The sequence below is a fragment of the Macrotis lagotis genome, chromosome 2 (assembly GCF_037893015.1).
Source record: "Macrotis lagotis isolate mMagLag1 chromosome 2, bilby.v1.9.chrom.fasta, whole genome shotgun sequence".
Taxonomy (NCBI): Eukaryota; Metazoa; Chordata; class Mammalia; order Peramelemorphia; family Peramelidae; genus Macrotis; species Macrotis lagotis.
In genome coordinates this window covers 36,214,922-36,236,837 of record NC_133659.1, presented here as the reverse complement: position 1 = coordinate 36,236,837, position 21,916 = coordinate 36,214,922, and the positions used below count along the sequence as shown (strand labels likewise).

Below are 21,916 nucleotides of genomic sequence, written 5' to 3'. Positions count from 1 at the left end.
AATTTACCATACACTTTAAAAACCAAATGTTATATCAGGAGTTCACAATTTCACATCCTATCTTTTTTGTTCTTCTTTGAAAATGAACATTTGTGTTAAGCTCATAATTTTAAAAGGACAGAAATTGAACAAAGAAAAGGATAGTATAACAAATATTGCAGAGAAAGGATCAATAGATTTGGTAACTGTATAAATGTTGCAATCAAGAAGGAAGAATCAAAGTGGACACTTTCAAGTCTAAGTAATAGTAAAGTCACCAATAACTAACAGGGGAGTTAGGAAAAGGAGCTAAGGTTTGTGGGACGAGATGCCACCATTGGTTTTTGGCCCTGTTGAGTTTGGGATTTGACAGAAAAAGTAGAAACATCAAGAGGTAGCTCAGTTGCCTCCCTCCTATGTCAAATCCTTTCTGACTCCCAATTGTGAGTGTTCTTTTAATTCCTTCCATTGTCTTGTGGATACATATTGAATCACCCAACAGAATGGAACTTCCTTGAAGGCAGAGGCTGTTTTTTGTTTTAGTATTTATAACACTGGCACTCTAGCACAATATTTATACAAAGGAGATGCCCAAAAAACTGAAGTGGTGGAAATGGGGGGCTAGAACTAGGGATCCAAATCAAAGTGGGAGATATATTTGGGAAAGTCACTCACAGAGAAGTAATCATGAAAATTATGGGAGATAATGGAGAGGAAAGAAGTGGTCTAATAAGAGAATGTGAGGGAATGTCAACATAGCAAAGAGTGAGGATGAGGGGACAGGAAGATGAAGATAAGCTAGCAAAAGAAAACAGTGGATTTCCAAGAAAGTAGAAGAATAAGAAGTAATGGTGCTCAAAAGCTAAGGGAGAAAGCAAGGTGAAAGAAGGGGGGGGGTGGCCAAAAGTGTAAAAAATAGCAGACGTAAAGGAGAATATAGATGGAGAAAAGATCAACAGAGCTGACAAATTATAAGGTTAACAATGTAACCTTAATGAAGGAAAAAGAGGATACTTTTAGAGTTGGAAAAACTTGCAGTGGCCATCCATCAAACCCCACTTACTTATAATATAAAGAAAGCAGTTCTAGTAGACTTAAGGCAAAGGGTGCCAGACTATAAGATAATGGAGACTGAGTGTACAATAAGAAAGAGATTGCTGGTCTTTTTAGAAGACTGGTGATAGAAGAGGAAGTCACTAGTTCTTAATTTCAGGGAGTCTGCAAATCTGGATGGGGGAAAATATCACATCTTTAGTTATAATCAAGTTCCAACTGAAATTGAGCATCTTTCAATTATTTAAAAGCATTATTCTGAGAATGCTTCACCAAACTACTGAAGGGGACTGTGAAGAAGAAACCCTCTGGTTTACTCTTAGGAAAGATTTTTTGCTTGTTTGTTTTGTTTTAGGAGAAGGAAAACATGAGATATTTTTAATTAAAGTGTAAGAAGCTAGTGGAAACTAGAAAAGAGAAAGAGATGGAGACAGAAATTAGGGGAAGAAGATCTTACTGTAATCTACAGGACAAAATAAAGATTTCTTAGTTTGGGCATTTAAGGTTCTCTGGAATTTAATGAACTGAGTCACCCAATGGATGGGTGACTGGGGAAGTTCATTTTCCTAAGATTTCCTAACATGTTCTGATGTTATCCCTAACGATTCCTAATACAACCCCAAGGGAAGGGAAAGAGGCCAAGAGAGGGAAATCAAATTCCTTGATATTGTCTATGTCATCAAACCACATCGTTCATCTTGTACAAACTGGAGCCAAGGAACCAAGAAAGGGGGACCTAGAGCAAAGCCAAGAGGAGAGGCTCAGACTACAACAAAGATAATTCTCCTATCTAGCATCTCTGCCCTACAAATGTGCTTCCTCCTCCCTGTGGCAACCTGCACAATGAATGAACACAAGTCCAAGGTATTTTTTTTTTCCCTCATCCACTCCCAGAATAAGATTTCTCCAGTTCATAGAATTTTGGAGAGTTTTCCCCTCAATGACCAAAATTTGAGAAACAAACAAAAGATTGAAATGCAGTTGGGGGGGGGGGTGGCTAGGTGGCACAGTGGATAGAGCACTGGCCCTGGAATCAGGAGTACTTGGGTTCAAATCCGGCCTCAGACATTTAATAATTACTTAGCTGTGTGGCCTTGGGAAAGCCACTTAACCCCATTGCCTTGCAAAAACCTTAAAAACAAAAAGAAAAAAGAAATGTAGTGAGGAAGAGTGGACAGAGGGACTGGCCTTCAAGGAAGTACTCATGAAGAATTCTGACAGGGAGAGCCAGGCTAATTGTGTGACCCTGGACAAGTCATATAATTGACTGGTGATCCAGACAACTGCTTGAGACCACAACAGACCTGAAGACACTAATGAAACCAGAAGTCTGGATATAAAATACACATACACACACACACACACACACACACACACACACACACACACACACACACACAGAGGAACCACTGTACCCAAAGCATTTGGTGAAAAGTTAGAAATGGAGAGGTTAGGAGGCTCACAAAAGATCAGATGCAGAATTTGAGAATTGGAAGGAAATTAAGGAACCATCACAACCAATACATATATGAAAAGAACTCTTGGTCTAACATAAGTCATAAGGGGTTGCCCAATTTCTCCAAGGATGGGCAACCCATCACCTCCAGAGGCTGCCCGTCTCATGGCAACTCAAGTTGTTATTAAATGGGGGTTTTCTGTCCTAACACCAAGGCTAAATTGGCCACTTTACAACTGCTATACATTGCTTCATTGCCCTCTGGGACCCAAAAGGGCAAAACTAATCTCTCCTCCAAATGGAAGCCCTCTGCATCCTCAAAGAACTTAAATTCTAATCAGTTGTGGAGGAGAATATATAAAAGGGGTTCACAGGATCACACAGCTCACAATTTGAATTCAGATCACCTTGTCTCCAGAATTTGCATGTTAATCCCTGATTCACCAAATTAAACCTTCTACACATATGAAATTTTGCCAATAAGGCAATGGGATTCTATGAGATGGCAGTTAATAAGAATAATGAAAGATGTTTGTGTAGCATTTTAAAGTTTGCAAAGCCCTCCAACATATATGGATTCCAGGCTCTGAGAAATTCTGATCCTGGTCTCAACAAAGAAAAGGCAAATTGGCCACCATCTTTAACTGATGGACTCTCATCGGACAAGTCAACTTACCTTCACCCACTTTGATGTAAACATTTCTTGATATCTTGAGTTCAGTGAAAGAGGTGACTGCTCCATATTCCTTCTGGGCCCAATGCAACAAATGAACATTTCCATGGGGAAAATTTTTTTCCTCTGTTTTTGCTGACAGGGAGAAGTTTCCTTCTGGAAACTGGACCGCAGAACCTTCTGACACCTAGAAGGAACAGACTTCAATTAATCAATAAAAATTGATTACTTATTACTTATATTATTTACTTTTTACAATCACCATGTTGGACAGTGGAGAGTCAAAGACAGTTAAAGATTCAATCCCTGGCCCCTTACAGAGCCAACATTCTAAGGTATAATGGACAATGTGGTTCAGTGAAAAGACCCCTGGCCTGTGATGTCAGAGAATCTGAGTTCAAATCCCCCCCCGACATATACTAGCCATGGGATCTTGGCTTCAGTTTCTTCATCTCTAAAAATGAAGGGATTGAATTAGAAAAAAAGTTTTTGAGGTCCCTTCCTTTAAGGTCCAGATCTCTACTCCTAGAAAATGGCACCTGAGCCAAGTCTTGAATGAAAAAAGAGAAACTAAGAGGCAGAGATGAGGAAGGAGAGCACTCCAGAGACTGGAAGGGAAGGCAGGCCAGATAAAAGAATAAAGGAGACTATAGCTGGAATGTTGAATGCTTGAGATGAAGGAAGGGAAGAAAAGCATGAGAAGGGGGGAAGGAAGAGTTGAAGGAAAAGAAATGGGAGGAAGAGGAAAGGAGATATTACAGTTTTTTAAATGTGGCCTGTCAATTTAACAGCTGTGTAGATAACGGACTAAAAAGAGAACATGTCGGTGCCACAGCCCCAGGGCTCTGGCCCTATGACTGGCAGGAGTTATCTAGACAAAAATCTCTCTAAAACAGAGAAAGGAAATTTAGTGTGAGAATGGAAAGATTCCCAAAGAACATCTGGTTCCCTCTTTTGGGTTCACAAAACAACTTTCTAACATTAAATTTCATGTCTTCAGTGGTCTAGGAGGTCATGCCCTATGAAGACCATCAGGATTGGGGCACTCATAAGTAAGGCTCCCAATTCACATTAATAAATTGGAATTCTGTTTTATGACATAGTCTCTTTGGAGTTTATTCAGTCCTAAGAGATTAATTACTTTGGGCAAATAGACAAAAGTGAGTTTCTAACCCTGAACATCTAAGAGATAGTGCAGAATCCCTTGGAGGATCCACTCAAGAGCAGGTATGCTGAGGCAGCCCCCTGGCTGACCCTGTTCTCTCCTTCATATTAGCCACAGGAACAAGAATCAAGCCACTGATGGACGTTTACAGTCAATACTCTCTCTTTAAGCCATACAAGTTTAACATTTATTGAGCAGGTCATAAAAAAAGACAATTATTTCAACTATCTCTTGGCCCCAGATAATGGCAGAACCACAAAATATTCAGGATGTCACACTCCCTTTTACAGAACACTTTGTCTGTAGAAACCAAAGTAGTTTTAAAATCCATCATTATCCCTTAGAGACAGCAAATAGTAACACAGGGGGGAATAACACTTGAATTAGAAATCAGAAGACCTGGTTTTAAATCCTGGATCTACCATCTGTCTACAAGGTCTTCTGAGTTTGAGTAAGTCAATCAAGAAGCATTTACTCAGTACTAATTATACATTAGTTATTTTTGCAAACGATTAGTAATAGGGAAAAGAAGGTTTGAAAAAATGAAAAAAAACCCCTATCTTTGTCCTTAAAGATCCAACAATTTAAAGACAATGATAGATAATATTGTATAGAAAAATTGGTATAGATTTCAATTTTCCAAGACAGTTTCCACATTTGTAAAATGGGGATAATAAAAAGTTGTATCTAATTTTTGAGATTTTTTTGAAAGGTCAAATAAGGTAATGTGTATATATGGGTGCCTTTGTATCTCCGGCACCTAGCAAAATGACTGGCAAATAGGAGGTGCCTAATAAATGCTTGCTGATTGACTATTCTCTATTAACTGTGTCCCAGAGCCTTTTCACACCCTATGCCAAAGAACACCCACCTCTTACAAAGTGCTAATGGGGAAAATCATCTAAGTCCAGGGTATGTCCACCCCTCCCCCAGATTCTCTTGGACACAATTTTTCCAGACATGGCCCTGAGCAGGTCAAAACCCAAAAGCTGATTTCCCAGTCCCAGAGACACAGAGCACTAGAGAAAAATACATATATGCCAGTTTAAATACAGTCATACATGTGCACATATTCACCTACCCCCCCATACTCCATGGTCAAACTATAAACACTTTTTAAAAACTGGAAATCAAGTCGTAATTTGTACACCTTCCTTAAGGGGAAGAAAATAAAAGAGAAACAGACAGATCCATAAATTCAACTGCCCTGCAGCAAAAGAAAACAAATTCCAAACATGTTTTTTGACAGAGGAAGGGCCAGCCAATAAGAACTAGCTAACACGATCCCAGCAAAAAAAGTAGAAATTTTTTACAAAGGTAAAACTTATTATAATGCCCCAGGGTTCAGTTCCAAAAGGCTTTCTTCCTCTATCTCTGGGAAAAACCCAAGGGCTCCATTCTCTTGTGGGAGGTCTTCTCAAACACAAAGATAAGGAGCAGAGGCAAAAGTTCCAAAGACTTCTACCCCAATAGTGACAACAGACTGATGACCAAAGTTTACTTTGAAAGACCCCCAAATTCCCACAGATAAGGAAGTCAAGAGGCTATTAAAGGGATCCGAATAAAGCTTTCTGGGTGATTTATGGATACTCTGCTGACCTCATAAATGAAATTTAAGAGTCCCACATTTAGACTGAATATATTCTGACAAATGTTTATGAATTTGGTATGTACATCTTTTATACACAAAGAATTGGGTTATCATTATTCTCAATTCATTTATTCATTCAGCAATCATTTACTGAATTATCTACTACTATTTACTAAGTTATACTAGTTAATTTTGTTAATTTTTTGTTAATAATATATTTTACATAATAATATATAAGTGCTAACTGAATATTTTGTTAATAATATAATAATTATACATAATAATTTGTATAAGTGCTAACTATGAATATTTTGTTTTGTGGTTTTTTTTTTTTAGTTTTTGTAAGGTTGTGGGATTAAGTGACTTGCCCAAGGTCACACAGATAGGTAATTATTAAGTGTCTAAGGTTGGATTTGAACTCAGGTCCTCCTGACTCCAGGGCCTGTACTCTATCCGCTCTACCACCTAGCTGCCCCTGAATATTTTGTTAATATAATAATCAAGCATAATATTATGTAAGTGCTAACTGCAAGTATTTTGTTAATAACATTATAATCATACATATTATATAAGCACTAAATGCAAATATTTTGTTAATATAATAATCATTCATGATAATATATGTGCTAACTGTGAATATTTTGCTAATAATATAATAATACACTATAATATTATATCAGTGCTAAGTGCAAAAGCAGAGCTCCTCAAGGAGATCCTGGATGATGAGCCTGGACTGCTGGGCTGGTAGCCAGACAGCGAGAGACTTTAAATGGTTGCGGGAGGCCTATCTGGTCCAAAAGGTAAACAGGGGCCCATCTATGTTCTTTAGCTGTGAAATGCTTCAGGAGGATCGTGTTGGCAGCTGAATAGATGACAGATTAGAGATGGGGAGAGGCTGAAGGTAAGGAGATCAATCAACCAGAAGGCGGCTGTAGCTGTCCAGGTAAGAAGTGAGGATGGACTGAAGCCTGGAGAATGAAGGGATAGGACTGAAGGAGGAGGGAGGATCAACAAGAACCTCTCTCATTCACAGAGTATTGGGCACTGTGCCCCTGGGAACTGATGGGGGCGACCACCTCCGCATCTCCAGCCCCCAGCCCCTACCACTCAATTCCACTGTCCCAAGGCTCATAGTAGAGAAACTTGCTGCGGGTGAAAATACCACTAATTATGTCTCTGTCGGCGAGACACCAACTCTTTTCCCTACTCCAAAAAAAAAAAAGAGGTTCTTCACAATGGCAGTCTGAAAGGTCAGCAAGAGGGAAGAGGGGTGTGTGCTTCGGGGTCCACATTTTCACTACTAACCATAAATTGACTAATAATTTATTTTACAACACTCACCAGCCATCACATCAACCCAACCCAGTGGGAGCTAATCCTTGGCTTTCTGAAGGCTACTGATAGACAGAAAACCAATAAAAGCTCTTTAGGTCAGGCTCCACCTTGAGCAACCCTGCTGCTCACCTACTCTGCAACAAGAACCTGGGCTTCTGCTTCACCATCACTTGGTCTTCCATGATATTTTAATAACAGGACCTCTAGCCTTTACTAACCCTCAAAAGGCAGAAACTCAACTGATCTTCTCTCCACTGGAAGACACTTGCTCTGAGAAGTCATTTTTAGCATACCTAGAAAAACACAAGGACCCAGGAATCCTTTAGTCTGCTGCCAAAATCACACTCTGTATATAGAGTAGCATCTGCTTAACCTCTGGATGATCTGTGTCGTGTGTTCTCGTTCATGAGTAAACCATAAAACACTTTTGTTTTATATTACATATATATATATATATATATACTGAGAGTAAATGTGGACAATGTTATAAATCTCATTAGAGCAAGTATGAAGACAAGGATGGAGAAAGGAATAAACAGAGATAAATATGAAGCAACTAAAGCAATGCACCCCCAGTTTATTGAAAAGCTGGGATGGGATACCCAATCTTTGAGGGATTTGGGGAAAAACTAAAAGGCAGCCCTTCATGATAGAACCAAGGACTGGGGGTCTATGGAATTCTGGACCAATCACTTCCTTCTTTCTTGGTGGCTCTGCCAATGCTCCAAGATTCTCAGTTAAAGAGGAGTTGCCATGACTTTTATGGAAATGTTTTGCATGACTACACATTCATAACCTATATCAAATTGCCTGCTTTCTCAATGAGACTGGGTGGGCTTGGGGGAAGGGAGAGAATTTGAAACTCAAAGTTTTTAAGACGAATGTAAAAAAATGTTTTTAAATGTAACCAGGGGAATATAAAATGTTAATTAAATAAATTTTTTAAAAGTCAAAAAAATAGTGTAGTTGCTGATCTGCATCAGTGGTGGCAGCTGCCACACTGGGAGCTCCCACATCAAAATCATGAGAAATGGAAAAGAAACAAAGTCCAACTCACTCCACCATAAGGTATAAGCTATGTGAATCTTTATTTTTTAATTTATTTAAGGTAATGGGGTTAAGTGACTTGCCCAAAGTCACACAGCTGGGCAATTATTAAGTGTCTAAGGCCTGATTTAAACTCATCTCCTCCTGTCTCCAGGGCTGGTGCTCTATCCACTGCCCCACCTAGCTGCCCCCAAGGCATATGAATCTTAATACCATCCTTGGGTTAAAAGGCAATAAAGAGATTAGAATGCCCAGAATTCAGCTATCTGGAAATCAAGTAACTGGCTTTCTTCAGATTTGCTCTACAGGAGACAAAGGGAATTTTCCAAGGCCATTTTTCTACAGATTAATGGAAAATTTCTGTTTGGTTGATTTATATTCTCTTCTCCTTTAGATTATTGCTCCTTGCTTCAATTCAAATCCATTCATTATGCTTTTAGAAGTACCTACTATGTGATGGAGCAGAGAAGCTAGGTGGTCCAGTAGAGGGGGTACTGGCTTTAGAATCAAGATGACTTCTCCTCTTCATGGGTTCAAATCCAGCCTCAGATACTGAAATGACCCAACATGTAGCTGGCATTGTTTCGGGTAATGAAATACAATTAGTCAATCAAATGGATCTTATGCAATTGGTACCAAAATATTAATAACAACCCACTTTCTAGAAGCAACAAAGTTAATGTCCATAAGATTATGGCATATAAATGTAGAGTAAAACTATTCAGTAAAATAAAGGAAAACAGGAGGAATTCAGAGAAACTTAGAAAGAGTTCTATGAACTGAGGAGAAGGAAATAAGGAAAACTAGATCATAATTGTGATAGGTTGCTGTTAAGTTGTGTCAGACTCTTCATGACCCCATTTGGGTTTTCTTGGCAAAGTCATTGGAGTGGTTTGCCATTTCCTTCACCAGCTCATTTTACAAATGAGGAAACTGAGGCAACCAGGATTAAGTCACTTGCTCAGGGTCACACAGTTTGTAAGTATCTGAAATTGGATTTCAACTCAAGTCTTCCTGATTCCACAGCCTGGTGTTCTATCCACTGTGCCACTGTGATTTCAACTAAAAGGAAGTCAAATTCTGAATAAGGGAGAAGATTCTATTTTGGCCAGTTCTATTAGAAAGTTTGTCCTTATTTATTCTTTCAATTAATCAATCAACAAGCATTTTATTAAATATCTACTATATGCTGGGTCATATGCTAAGAAATAAAGAAAAAAATGAAATAGACCTGTACCTCTTTGGGAGAAAAATATATAAAACATTTGTTTATTTGTTCATTCATCTATCCATTCATACATTTAATCATCATCTTTACTGACTTTACCGACCTAAAATCCGTTCCCTTGATAACTTTGGGCCATTAATCCTTTATCTACTCTCTGGCAACAACAGAACAAATTTTCTACAAAACCACCCTTCAAATATTTGAAGATACCACAAGCCCCCTCTAGGATACCTCCTGTCCAGATTAAACAGTCTTATTCCCTCAACTGTTTCTCACGTTACATGGTTCCCAGACCTGCACCATCTTGGTATTTCTCCTTTGGACATCCTCCAACTTGTAGTCACAACAAAACAGAGAAAAGAAGACAGTGGGGATTATCACCTTACTTTTCTCTAAACTCTAAGACCTCTGGATACTGCCCATGATTTCTCTCACATTTAATCATGTGAATCAATCAATCAACAAGCATTTATTAAACATTAATTATGAATAGTAGGGTCAGCAAAAGTGACTTGGGTCAGCCAGGTCCAGTCCTCTATCTACTGGTCACTTGACTGCCCCTAGGATGTAGATTTTGCCCCAGAATCTCACAAGTTTGTGCTAACCCTGAATTTCTCTTTGACACTCATTAGCTTTATGACCCTGGACAAGTCATTTCACCCTATTTGCCTCAGTTCCCTCATCTGTAAAATAAGCTAGAGAAGGAAATGGAAAATCACTAAACTTCCAAATGGAGTCACAAAACTCAGAGACACCTGAAAAACAACTGAACAACTCCCCTCATTAGATTGTAAGCCCCTTAAGGGCAGGGACTGTCACAGCTTCGCAGATAATGGACCTTTATAATAAATATTTACTGGATTTGAATTGGAATAAAGGCTTTGCTCAATGATGTCCTTTTTGTCCTGATGCTCTATGCATAATCTTTGCAGGGACTGACACAAATTGGGGTGACACTAGATCGTCTCCTGGGATCAAAGTGGCAAAATGATCTTGTTTTCCCACTCATAGAGGATTCAGCTTTAAAACTGAATCCCCTCAACTTTAATCAGTTAAGAGGATGGAATCTCTAACTCATAACCACATGAACTAGAACCATCAAATAATGACTTCTAAATTGGAATGGACCTTACAGGTCATCCTGTGGAAAGAGCACTGTCTCTGGGATCAGAGGACCAGGGTTCGAATCCTTAGTTCCCACCTTCCAACCTGTGTGATCTTGTAAATGTTTTCATCAGGAAAAAAGGTTATTTCTCTACAGTTTCCTCAAGCTCCATGATCTTATTATCTTTGATTCTAAGAAGCCATTTATTTAATATGTAAGATCACATGTTGGAAGGAAGAAGGGAGAAACAAAGAGGTGGGAAGGATCTTTAATCTTACTTAATAAATGAAAATGAATTCTATTTCTGAAGACTTGCATGGCCCACAATTTCTTATTCCAATGACTAAAATCCCTCTTTCCCTCCACTAAGAAATGATCTTTTAGTCAGATTTTAAAACTCAACAATACTTCTTTTCTTTTAATATTTAATGAATGCCTTTTGTTATTATATCAGCTTCATTTCTAAAAATATACCCCTTCTCCCCTTACCCATTAACCATATTTAGTTGATATAGGACATGTGATATTGCCCATCCATAGTCTCTTATTTCTTTCTACAAAAATAGAAAGAAACATATTTTCTGCAAAAGTAGAAAGGAACATATTTTCAACTTATCTCGAGGACCAAGCTTGCTCATTGTAAGTACAACGTGTTTGGCTTCTCAATACAAATACTCATCAAATATCTCCACCTAAAAACATCCATGACTAAACATATTTCAAGACTCGCTGTCTTCCTTTCCTCCAAAATCCATGGAGTTTTCTTCCTCCCTAATTAAAACTTCATACTCTGACATTCTGTGATATGACTAATGTCTTCCAGGGGGAATAACACTAACTCAAAAAGTTCAAATATCCCTCATTCTTACCAAGAGATTATACTGAAGAGAAGAGAGTTCCATGGCTAACCAATCCAGCCACTAGTTCTGGGGATGCCTCATGAGTGCCCCCCTCTACTCTATGCTTCCTGTCATTTTAACTATGTACAAAGTGGGTCTTTAAAATAGTGGTTATGCTACTACTAAATATTTTTTTAAGAGCAGAACATTACTCTATCTGCCAGGATAGGGAGTTTTATTACAAGAACTTGAGGCTCAGCAAGGAGAGCCAAGTTTGATATTTTTCATGGATCAGATCCAGCTAACTCTTCCAAAAGAGAATGAAAAAAAACCCCACCACCAAAGAGGCAACCAGTACTTTTGTTTCCACACCTGCCTTCAAACATTAACCCTCAACTCCTGGGACAGATTCTTTTAAACTAATCTCTGAATAAGTTTAAACTGGATCTCTGAAAGCCTTGAACATTGCAATTATTTGGTTGATGGGTGTGGTTGCTACTTTCCACAAGCGGGGAGGAAACATTTCTTAGGATTATCAAAACCTATTTTTGGACCAACAATCTCTATTCTCCCATTATCTTGGTTCAATCCCTCATCATTTCTTTCCTTCCTAAACTGCTAACCCAGATTCCAGTTTCTCCCTTCTCTTCCCCAAAGCTGCCAAGATAATCTTCCTAATTGTCTGATTACGTCACTCTCCTCCTCAAAAACCTTCAGAGGCTCCCTAGTACCTCAGAGATTAAAGATAGCCCTCTATAACTTGGTTCCTGTCTACCTTTTCAGGTTTATTTCAGTTCAGTTCCCTTCACTTGGGTGGTGGGTGGTTGGTAGTTTGCTTATTTGGTTGGTTGGTTCTAGAATTTCATTATTAAAAAAGACCAAAATGACATCAATTAGAGGCAAGTTATAGTGCCTGACTACAGCTCATCAGACCAATATGAGCTTGGAATGCTCTATCACAGGTCAGGCACAAATAGTCCATGTGAGCACCTAGGAGGGTTTTCTAACTTGCACATCTCATTTTCCTCTCAACTTCTTCCTCTCTGTCTTGCTCTTAGAGCACAGCATCCTTTCTGATAGGGCATGCTGTGCTGGGTGTTCCTGTGCCAGGGTCTCCCATATCATACAATCAATTCCAAAGTTCTTGAGACCTTGAGAGTGTCCTTGCATCGTTTCTTCTTCTGACTCCCCTCTCCCCATGAAGACTTGCCCTGGGTGAGTTCTTCATAAAATAGTCTTTACTTGTATTTCTACAGCCAAACTGCCCTTCTAGCTGAACACACCATCCTATGCCCAACCTATGCCCCTAAGCCTGGAATGCACTCCTTGCTAACCTCCACCTCCTAGCAGCCCTAGCTTCCTATGAGACAGGTGCCACCCTCCACCATGAAGCCCACCTGGTCAGAAAAGGCTCTATCACTTCTCAAACTGCCCTGACTTCACTTACCAGTATAAATGTCCAACAGAATGAATGCCCCAGGAGGGCAGGAACTACACTGTCTTTATATATCCAACCAGTTCAAAGGAAGACAAGTAGTGGACATTGAAATGTTCACTAACTTTAACTGAACTCTCACCCTTAACTTCCTCTCTGGCTGGGGAGGTCCGTGATGGCTCTGCCCCTCACAATGCCCACAGATCACCCATGGACACTGGGGTGAACTTCTAACTCCTTGCCAAAACCCAAAGTGAAGAATTGGGAAAATAATCTTGTTTACTCACTAATATGGAAATCAGTCTAGAAGTCCCCCAGCTTCAGTCAGAAGATAGAATTCCTAGCCCACAGCCTTATGAACAAGAATCACAGAATCATGAGTGGAGAGGAGGAAGGAACTCTTGAGGACATCTAGTATGAACTTTATTTTACAGATGAGAAAAAGCAAGGTGAGCAAAGAGAAATGAGCTGCACCAAGGCCAGGTGAACAGAAAATAATAGAACTGAGATTTGAACACAGGTCCCCTAACTCCAAAATCAGCAGGCTACATAGTATCAGTGAACTCTGAAAAACATTTGGTTGATTTTATTTTGCCTGTATTTATGTTATACCTATTATATATATATATATATATATATGTGTGTGTGTGTGTGTGTGTGTGTGTGTGTGTGTGTGTGTGTGTGTGTATGTGTGTGTGTATAGTATACATAGATGTGTGTTTATGCATCTATGGATACATTTATATATGTGCTATATATATGTGACCACACCTATATATATGCCCATATAGGCTGCAGTATCTCTTTGCTTCCCTGCCCCATTTTAGCTGGGCAAGATAGCCATGCTTAAAATTGAGGAGGATTTCGATTAGACGTTCATCCTCTCCTCTCCCTTCCTCCATTATATCTTGTGCTCAATAACTGCATTATTGGTGTTTGTTGTCATTGCTGTGATTACAGTGATGATAATAATAATAATAATACATCCAAAAAGAAAAAAGTTCAATAGTTATCTTGTTCTCTACTCTGTACTAACACAGGAGGCCACAAAGGAAAAACGCTGGCCAAGATCCAGACGAAGTCATTCCCTGAACGTTTAAAAACCAGAAAATGTTTGTAAAACCAGAAAACCTCTATGTCCCTGATGGTAGAGAAAAGTTTGCCTGGGTCTTGAAGGGAAAAGTGTTCCATGAACTATTCAGTGTGTATCACACATGAGCATGCACACACACACACGCACACGCATGCACGCGTGCGTGCCCTTGAGATCCTGCCAGGACCCCTCTGGAGGCTGAGCTATCATTTGAGTTCCTGCCAGAGGCTCAGGTTCAAGCATCTTGGGAGGGCACTCTACCTTACACACCCAACTTTGCCCAGTGATATGAGTTGTATGCTGGCGAACGTTGAGTCCTAGGAAGATTGAGATCATCCCTCTGGCCTTTAACTACCCCCCAAACCCTTCCTTCTTCCTTTCCTCCCACCCTCTAAAACCCTGGCTCAAACACAATCATCAAGTCCCGTCCTACAGTTCAAATAATGCTGAGGAAAAAGGAAAAGAGGAAAAACACGGAAAAGAAATCAAACAAAAGTAGAGCCCTCAGCTCTGTCCAAAAAAAAAAAAAAAAAAGCTGCCTGTGCCAAGAGCTTTTCCAAGTCAATTCCGGGAAAATAAATCTCTTGGTATAGTTGAGTGAGGTTTTCATTCCAAATCTAGTTAGAGAAGGGTCTGTGGCAGACTGGACTGCTCACTAACTCCATACAGCCCCCATAAAGAAGAGCAACAAGTGGATTATGATTTGTTTGGTGCACGGGTAAGGACCAGGCCAAAAAAAAAAAAAAAAAGAATGTGAGAAAAAGCTTTGGAATAGCATTAAACCATTTAGCTCCCACGTGGGGGCTGTGGCCTAAATTCTGTAACCAATGCTGACTTTCTCCCTACACAACTGCTCTGCAGACACAATCCTGCCCAACCCCACAGAGTGTGAAATGCAATCAGGGCCATAACCACCATCACCGGCCAACATGACTCAGGCAAAAGAACCAAAAATAAATAAATAAATACGTGAAACATAGTGCTGTAAAGAAATAACTTCCATGCCCACAAACCCACATTCATTGCCTATGGAGTTTGCATCAGTTTGGCACAAAAGAAAGGGGCTCTGTAATCAAAGGGAGTGGGATCAAATCTTAACTACCTTATCAATTTAAGCAAGTCAGCTTATCCCCTTGATTGGCCCAGAGGAAAAATAGTAAGACTGGATGAAACTGGTCCTGGTCCCACACTATTTATAATGAGTCAGTTTTACCAGTTCAATTAGGAGTTTGAGGGGCAGCTAGGTGGTGACGTGGATAGAGTACTAACTCTGAAGTCAGGAGGACCTGAGTGCAAATGTGACACTGGGCAAGTCACTTAACCCTGATTGTCTCACAAAAAAAAAAAAAAAAAAAGATGAGGGAGCTGAACTAAATGGAAGGAAAGAAGTTAAAGATGGATGGAAGAAGAAGAAGGGAAGGAAGAAGGAAGGAAGGAAAGATGAAGAGAGGAAGGAGGGAAGGAAGGAGGAAGGAAAGAAGGAAGGAAATGAGGGAGGGAGGGAAGGAGGAAGGAAAGAGGGAAGGAGAGAAGAAGGAAGGAAAAGGAGGAAGTCCTATGATCTCATTAACATTCACCTGTCCATGCAATTAAGGTATTGCAAATCACATTTCCACCAAACAGGAAATCCCCTTTATAACTGATATCCTCCTACCTTCTTTCTCTCTATGGTACCTCTAGTCTTTGAGCTTCCTTGTTTCCCAGAAAACCTCGGTAAACTTACTACTATGTTGAATTTTGGTTTTCAATATGTCAGAAATAACCAGTGCTCCCTGGAAAGGTCACATCACCCTACATATGTATGCTCCCTAATTCCTCCTAAATTTTAAGCATGGATATCTTGCCCAGTTAAATATGTAGGGTACTGAGATGATGCCCTCAGAAAATAAACACAGAAGGGTCTTAAATGGGGTCAGCACAGAGTGTCCACTCCTCAAATTTCCCATGGAAAACTTATGAGAGGCAGGAGAAGTGTAGGCAGGGGAGAACTAGAGAGAAGCAAAGAAAGGGGAGGGCGAACAAAGCCTCCAACTCACCAACTTCACTTGAAAAAGGAATTTAGTTCCCAAAATTTGACCGACTGATGAAGGATGAGATTGATTTTATAAGGAAGTATTTTCCAAAAAGGAGTCACTGGCCACCCTCAAATCTTTCATTGAAGTCATCCTACCACACTATTAAATTTGTCTTACCTTATTTATCTAGGATCACAAATTCAAAGCTAGAGGAGAGCCTGGAGACCACCGAGTCCAATCCCTTCATTTTTGTAAATGAGGATGACGAAGATGAGCAAGGTTTAATGGATCATTTCAACATTTAATAGATGTTGGATGACTGAGTGATTCATTATGATCACAGATTTACAGGTAAAGAAGCTAAGATTGATAGCTTAAGATTGGCCCATGATCCCACAGAGAGAGGCGAATCTCTGGCATCCAAGCTATCTTGAAGTGGGCAACAAGGTCATGCCATGGTGCACATAAGCTTGGGGTCAAAAAAAGATCTGAACTTCAATCTAGTCTAAGACACATACTATCTATATGACCCTGGCATAGTCACTTAACTCCCTTTGCCTCAATCTATTCAATTGTAAAATATAGGTAAATAGGATCTACTTCCCAAGGCTGCTGTTGCTATTTTGAGGATCTAATAAGATACTATCTGTAAAGGTCTTATCACAACCTTTAGCATATAATAAATTATAAATAAAAATAAATTTTATATTATTATATCAATCAGCTTAATAAAAGCTGGTTGGTGGACTGGTTGAGTGGAAGAAGTGGCTGATGGGCATGGGAGCCCAGGGGTGGAAAATTAGTATCACTAGTGGCACCATAATGCAAGGAACACCAGGCCTAAAAATCAAGTAGACTCATCTTCATGAGTTCAAATCTGGCCTTTGACACTCAGTAGCTGGGTGTCCCTAAGCAAGTCACTTCACCTTGCTTACCTCAGTTTCCTCTTCTGTAAAATGAGTTAGAGAAGGAAGGAAAGAGCAAAGTATCTAGTATATTTGCCCAGAAAACCTCAAATAGGGTCAGAAAGAGTCAGATACCAACAACAACAACAATGGATGAAGAGAACGGTCATGGCATTCTGAAAAGAAGAATACCCTTAAGCCCAGCAGTCATGAGCCCCCTTAAATATACCCCCAGAATGCTTTTGGGGGAATCCTCACAAGGCTTTGAAGTTCCTTGCAGCATCTCTATAGACACTTGAGTTAATGTCCTAGGTCTCCCGTGGGTCTCCTTACAGGTTGATCTCAGTTTCCATCAAAAGTCCCCAATGCACATGATGATCATTTTCCTAAAGGCTGCCCATCAAACATTTGCTAACAGGTCACATTTGAGGCAAATACCCTAAACTCTGAATATGTTCATAATAGAATCTCAAATAACGTTAATGACAGTAGGGAACCACAATTTTCATGAAAGATACCCCATGAAGAACATTTTAAACCTCACTAGCTTAAGTGATTATATTATAATTACTTTGTCTATATTCTGTAGATACTTAGGATATTAGGGACAGATAAAGAAATTTATTCCAGTGAGTTAAATGATCTATTGATGCACTGATGCTGAAGGGTCAGTAATTCCCTCCTCTAAAATACAGTCTTTGATGAACCCTGACTCATCCAAGGATCCGGTCCCCAGGCTTCAAAGGCTCTTAAGAACTCGCCACTAAAACCAACAGAGAAGTGTCCTTCATAATAACAATGTATGGTCCCCATCCCACAAGGGACCCTGAGTCATCAGCCCATTGGAGACACAGAAAAGAACCAATCTCAAAGTGCTCTGTCATTAAGTTTGCTTCCCAAAGGAAACTTAGAGTTAAAAACTCTGATATGCCAAAACCCAAATAAGAGTATCCGGGCACCTTGGTTTTTATGGAGATTGGCTCCTTGATTAAGTAAAAAACAAGAGCCATGGGCCAGGCCTTTGATCCTTTGTCTACTCTAGGTTCTCCTTCAAGGGGTTTTTTGTTTGTGTGTGTGTATGTGAGGAATAATTCTAACTCTCCATAAATTTCATGTTCTAACAATAGTCTTTATGATGATGGTAAGAGGAAGTTAAAATGGGAGGGACATGGGGGAGAGAGGACTGAAAGAAGATAATAGTGACCATCCCAGACTGGATACCTAATTAAGACTTATAGTGGCAGCTAGATGACACACTGAGTCAGGAGAACCTGAGTTCAAATCTGACCTCAGACACTTAATAATTACCTACTATGTGACCTTAGGCAAGTCACTTAACCCCACTGCCTTGCAAAAACCAAAAAAAAAAAGAAGATAAAAATGCTTCACAATGGATTCTTGAAGGATTTTCTTCAAGGTTCTTAAAGAGCACACTAAGGGAGTATGGTCTAGAATACCCTTCCAAGGTGGAAAATCTTGGAATATAAGCATCTGAAGATCATCCCAGCTAGTCATTGGGTGATTTTTTTTCATAGTAGTAGACAATGAACATGGACATTGAATGGTGGAAAGTGAGCCAGATTAGGAATTGGAGGATTCATATGAACTGATGCAAAGGGAAGTCAGCAAAACCAGGAAAATCAATGACCCAATATGGTAAATGAAAAGAACCCCCCCAAAAATATGCAACTGACAGCTATGTAATTATAATGATCAAACTAGGATTGAAAGCAATAAGAGAATGTACCTCCCTGTCTCCTTTGCAGGAATCAAGTAAATGGGTAGGAACAATAATATACCAGCTAACTTGACTGATGAATTGATTAGTTTGGGTAAATTACTCTTATTACTCTCTTTTTTTATCTTCTGTTATAAAAGCAAGAGGAGGAGAGATATTTTGGGAAATAAAAGGCAATTGCCAATAACACTAGTTCTTACCATAATGATAGGGTTATTGTAAAAATAAATGAGATAGTGCTTTGAGACTAATCAAGAAAAGGTCATCGAGATGAGGACAATGGGGTTGGGCTAGCTGATCTCTAAGGAGTCTTCTGCCTTAATCAATAAGTAAACATTTTAATAAATCTTAAAAAATGACTACTGTGTGTGGCACTGTACTAAGTCTATGACTCTTATGATTCTGTATGACCCAGGGCAATGATTTAAATTTCTCATGAACTCAATTCATCTAGAAATTAAGAAAGTTGGAATGGGTAATAATTATAAAAATAACTAGTATTTATAACAATCACTTTAAGGTTTACAAAGTGTTTTACAAAATGACTTCAGAGGTCACTTCCAACTCTAGATAGATGATTTCATGATGTTATATGACCTTGGGCTAGTCATTCAACCCCTCTAGGTCTCTATTTTCTCATCTATAAAATGGTTGTGTTGGAATACATGGTCCTGGATTCCCTGCCATCTCTTGATCTATAATTCTATGATAATGTTGTTAAAGTACAAAACGCATGGACCTGAAGCTCTTCAAAAACCACCAATGGAGACTTTGCTGCGTGCTTTAAATATAAACAGGTAAATTCATTTTAAATTATTCATAAACCTAGTGGAGAAAACAATTGCCAAAGGAGATGAAGAAATCCAAAAGGAAGAAATCACTTCCAGACTTCTAATTGAGAAACAACAGAGGGCACCCACAGAAAGAGTTCGTCTCCTCTTCCCTAACCCAACCAACCTCCCCCAAACCCACTATGATAAAACTTACCAACAGCCTATGAAGTTATTCTTAGCATAATTTTTGAAACCAAAACCCTCCTTGGCCTGTTCCTTGGACCGATGTAGAAGTTCACTCTTTAGTCCCTGCTGCTGGTGCTGGCTTTCCATGTCCCCTCCATCACTCGCATTTATCCTTGCATGGTCCTTGGTGAACATCTGGGGTCATTTAACAACTGATTGGAAATTTAGCCTTCTGATTTCCCGTTAAATATAAGGCACAGGAAAACAAATAGCACTTGCTCTACAGTCGGTCTTGTCAGTCATCCAAGCTCCAACCCATAGAACTGCCTGTGGTTTCATGGCAGAGACCCAAAATGTTTGGACCATATTTTTTTAAAAAAAACGGCAAAGGAATAAGCCAAATTTTGGCATCCCTGGCCTCCTCCCCTCTTCCACCCCTCCCTCTCCCTTTCTAAGAAATGCCTAAATAGGTTTTAATTGCCAGGCTCATTCCTGGTATTAATTTTGCTTTTGCATAGAATCTCAGAGTTTGAAAGGGCTTTTGAGGGCATATTGTCTAACCTCATTAGGATGAGATTTGGGTTTATTTCTAATATAAAGCCAAAAGCACAGAATTGGGTTTCACTCCTTCATTCGTACTATATTAACTCGCTATTCTGTTGAGCTTTGCTGAACAGGGTTTTGTCCTTAGTAACTTAACCATTGCCAGTTTCTACTTTCATTAGTCTTCATGGAACATATTATCATAGCCTCATAAAAATTAGTTTTATCTAGAGATCGATTCATTCAGGGGTTCTTAATTTTGTCCTAACTATAAATATATTTTAAAAATTATTTTACTAACTGAATTTCAACACAATTGGCTTCTTTAATAATCCCCAGTTTTATTTTATGCTTTTAAAAATCTGATTTTTGGAAGCTCATTGGCTTCACCAGATTGCTAAAGAAGTCCATTGTCCAAGAAAGGTTCAGGATGCCCTTTGCAACTGAGGATACTGAGGCACTGGGATTTCTGCCTACCCTAATACTTCATGAGGAGTTTATGGCAAAGCTACAGCTAGAGCCTCAGGTCTCCTGCTTCCCCGTCCAATCTGCTTAATGAAAAACACAAAGTCTGCAGAATCTTAGGGGAAATAAAGTACTTTCACAGGCCTTGATGATTAATTGCTAGAAAAGGAAATACAAAGGCAGGAATCCAAAAGTGACAGCCAGAAGTTGTTCCTTCTCACTAATTGACACTTTTACCTACTTAACCTTTGGCATCAACTCTTTTTTCCCTCTTTGCAGTAATCATGATAGGTAGAGAATAGAGGGCGAGACCAGCCTGGCAATAAGGAAGACCCATGCTCATCCCATCTCCAATAATTGTTGTCCCCAAACAAGTCACTCTCCTCTCAGGACCCCAGGCCACTTTCTAAAACTTTGCCTGGATCAATGGAGGGGGTTTCCATACCAGAAGTTCCCTACATGGAACCACTGATGAAATTCCAGTTCTGAATACCATCCCCTCAACATGGTCTAGAGACAGGCGCCAAAATGTAAAGATCAATATTATCAAAGGATTCTTCATAGTTTCTTGAGGTTCAAGGAACCCAACTGTGATGTTTCCAAGAGTCATCTCGGCTCTAGTTGAATTTTCCTTTCCAAACACAGAACACTAATGGGAAGCCAAAGTTGGAAAACCTATCCATCACGGGTGTGCCCCTAAAGCTTGAAACAATGAGAGATGTTTTATAAATAAATATAAGAAAGGAAAATCAATTAAATTAAAAAAGATAACTTCAGAAAGACCTGCCAAAGGTTCCCCACAGAGAGGTTTTAAATGAACCCTTTTCACAAATGTTGGGGTTCCAGTCTTGGTCATCTCTTCAGCTGGTTACCTTGATCTTCCCTGCCCCAAAAGGATGGCATTCTTTGGTTTTGGTTCTTTGCTAGAATGGTTTGTTAGGACCAGGAAGGCAAAATATCACCATTTGAAAGTTAGAGCATTCCCAGAGGGTGATCTCCACTACAAGAGAACCCAGATTCTTCTGTTAGATTTGGTCCAAAACTGCTGGCTGCGTGACTCAGGACAAGTCTCTTAAAAGTTCTGTGCCTCAGTTTCCTCACCTATAAACTGAGGGATGAGGTTTCAATGGGCTATAGGGTCCTCTTCTTTTTTTTTTGCAAGGCAAATGGCGTTAAGTGGCTTGCCCAAGGCCACACAGCTAGGTAATTATTAAGTGTCTGAGACCGGATTTGAGCCCAGCCACCTAGCTGCCCCTAGGGTTCTCTTCTGCCTCTAAATCTAGGATCCTATA

General features: G+C 39.5%; 1 protein-coding gene across 1 annotated transcript in view; it reads right to left on the bottom strand.

The window, feature by feature from the left end:
• TGFBR3 (transforming growth factor beta receptor 3) overlaps positions 1-21,916 on the bottom strand; it is a 225,887-nt gene that overhangs the window by 64,454 nt on the left and 139,517 nt on the right. Inside the window, exon 5 of the mRNA XM_074221691.1 lies at positions 3,165-3,348. Within this exon, the coding sequence (XP_074077792.1) occupies positions 3,165-3,348 (184 nt within the window). The remainder of the gene's footprint in view (positions 1-3,164; positions 3,349-21,916) is intronic.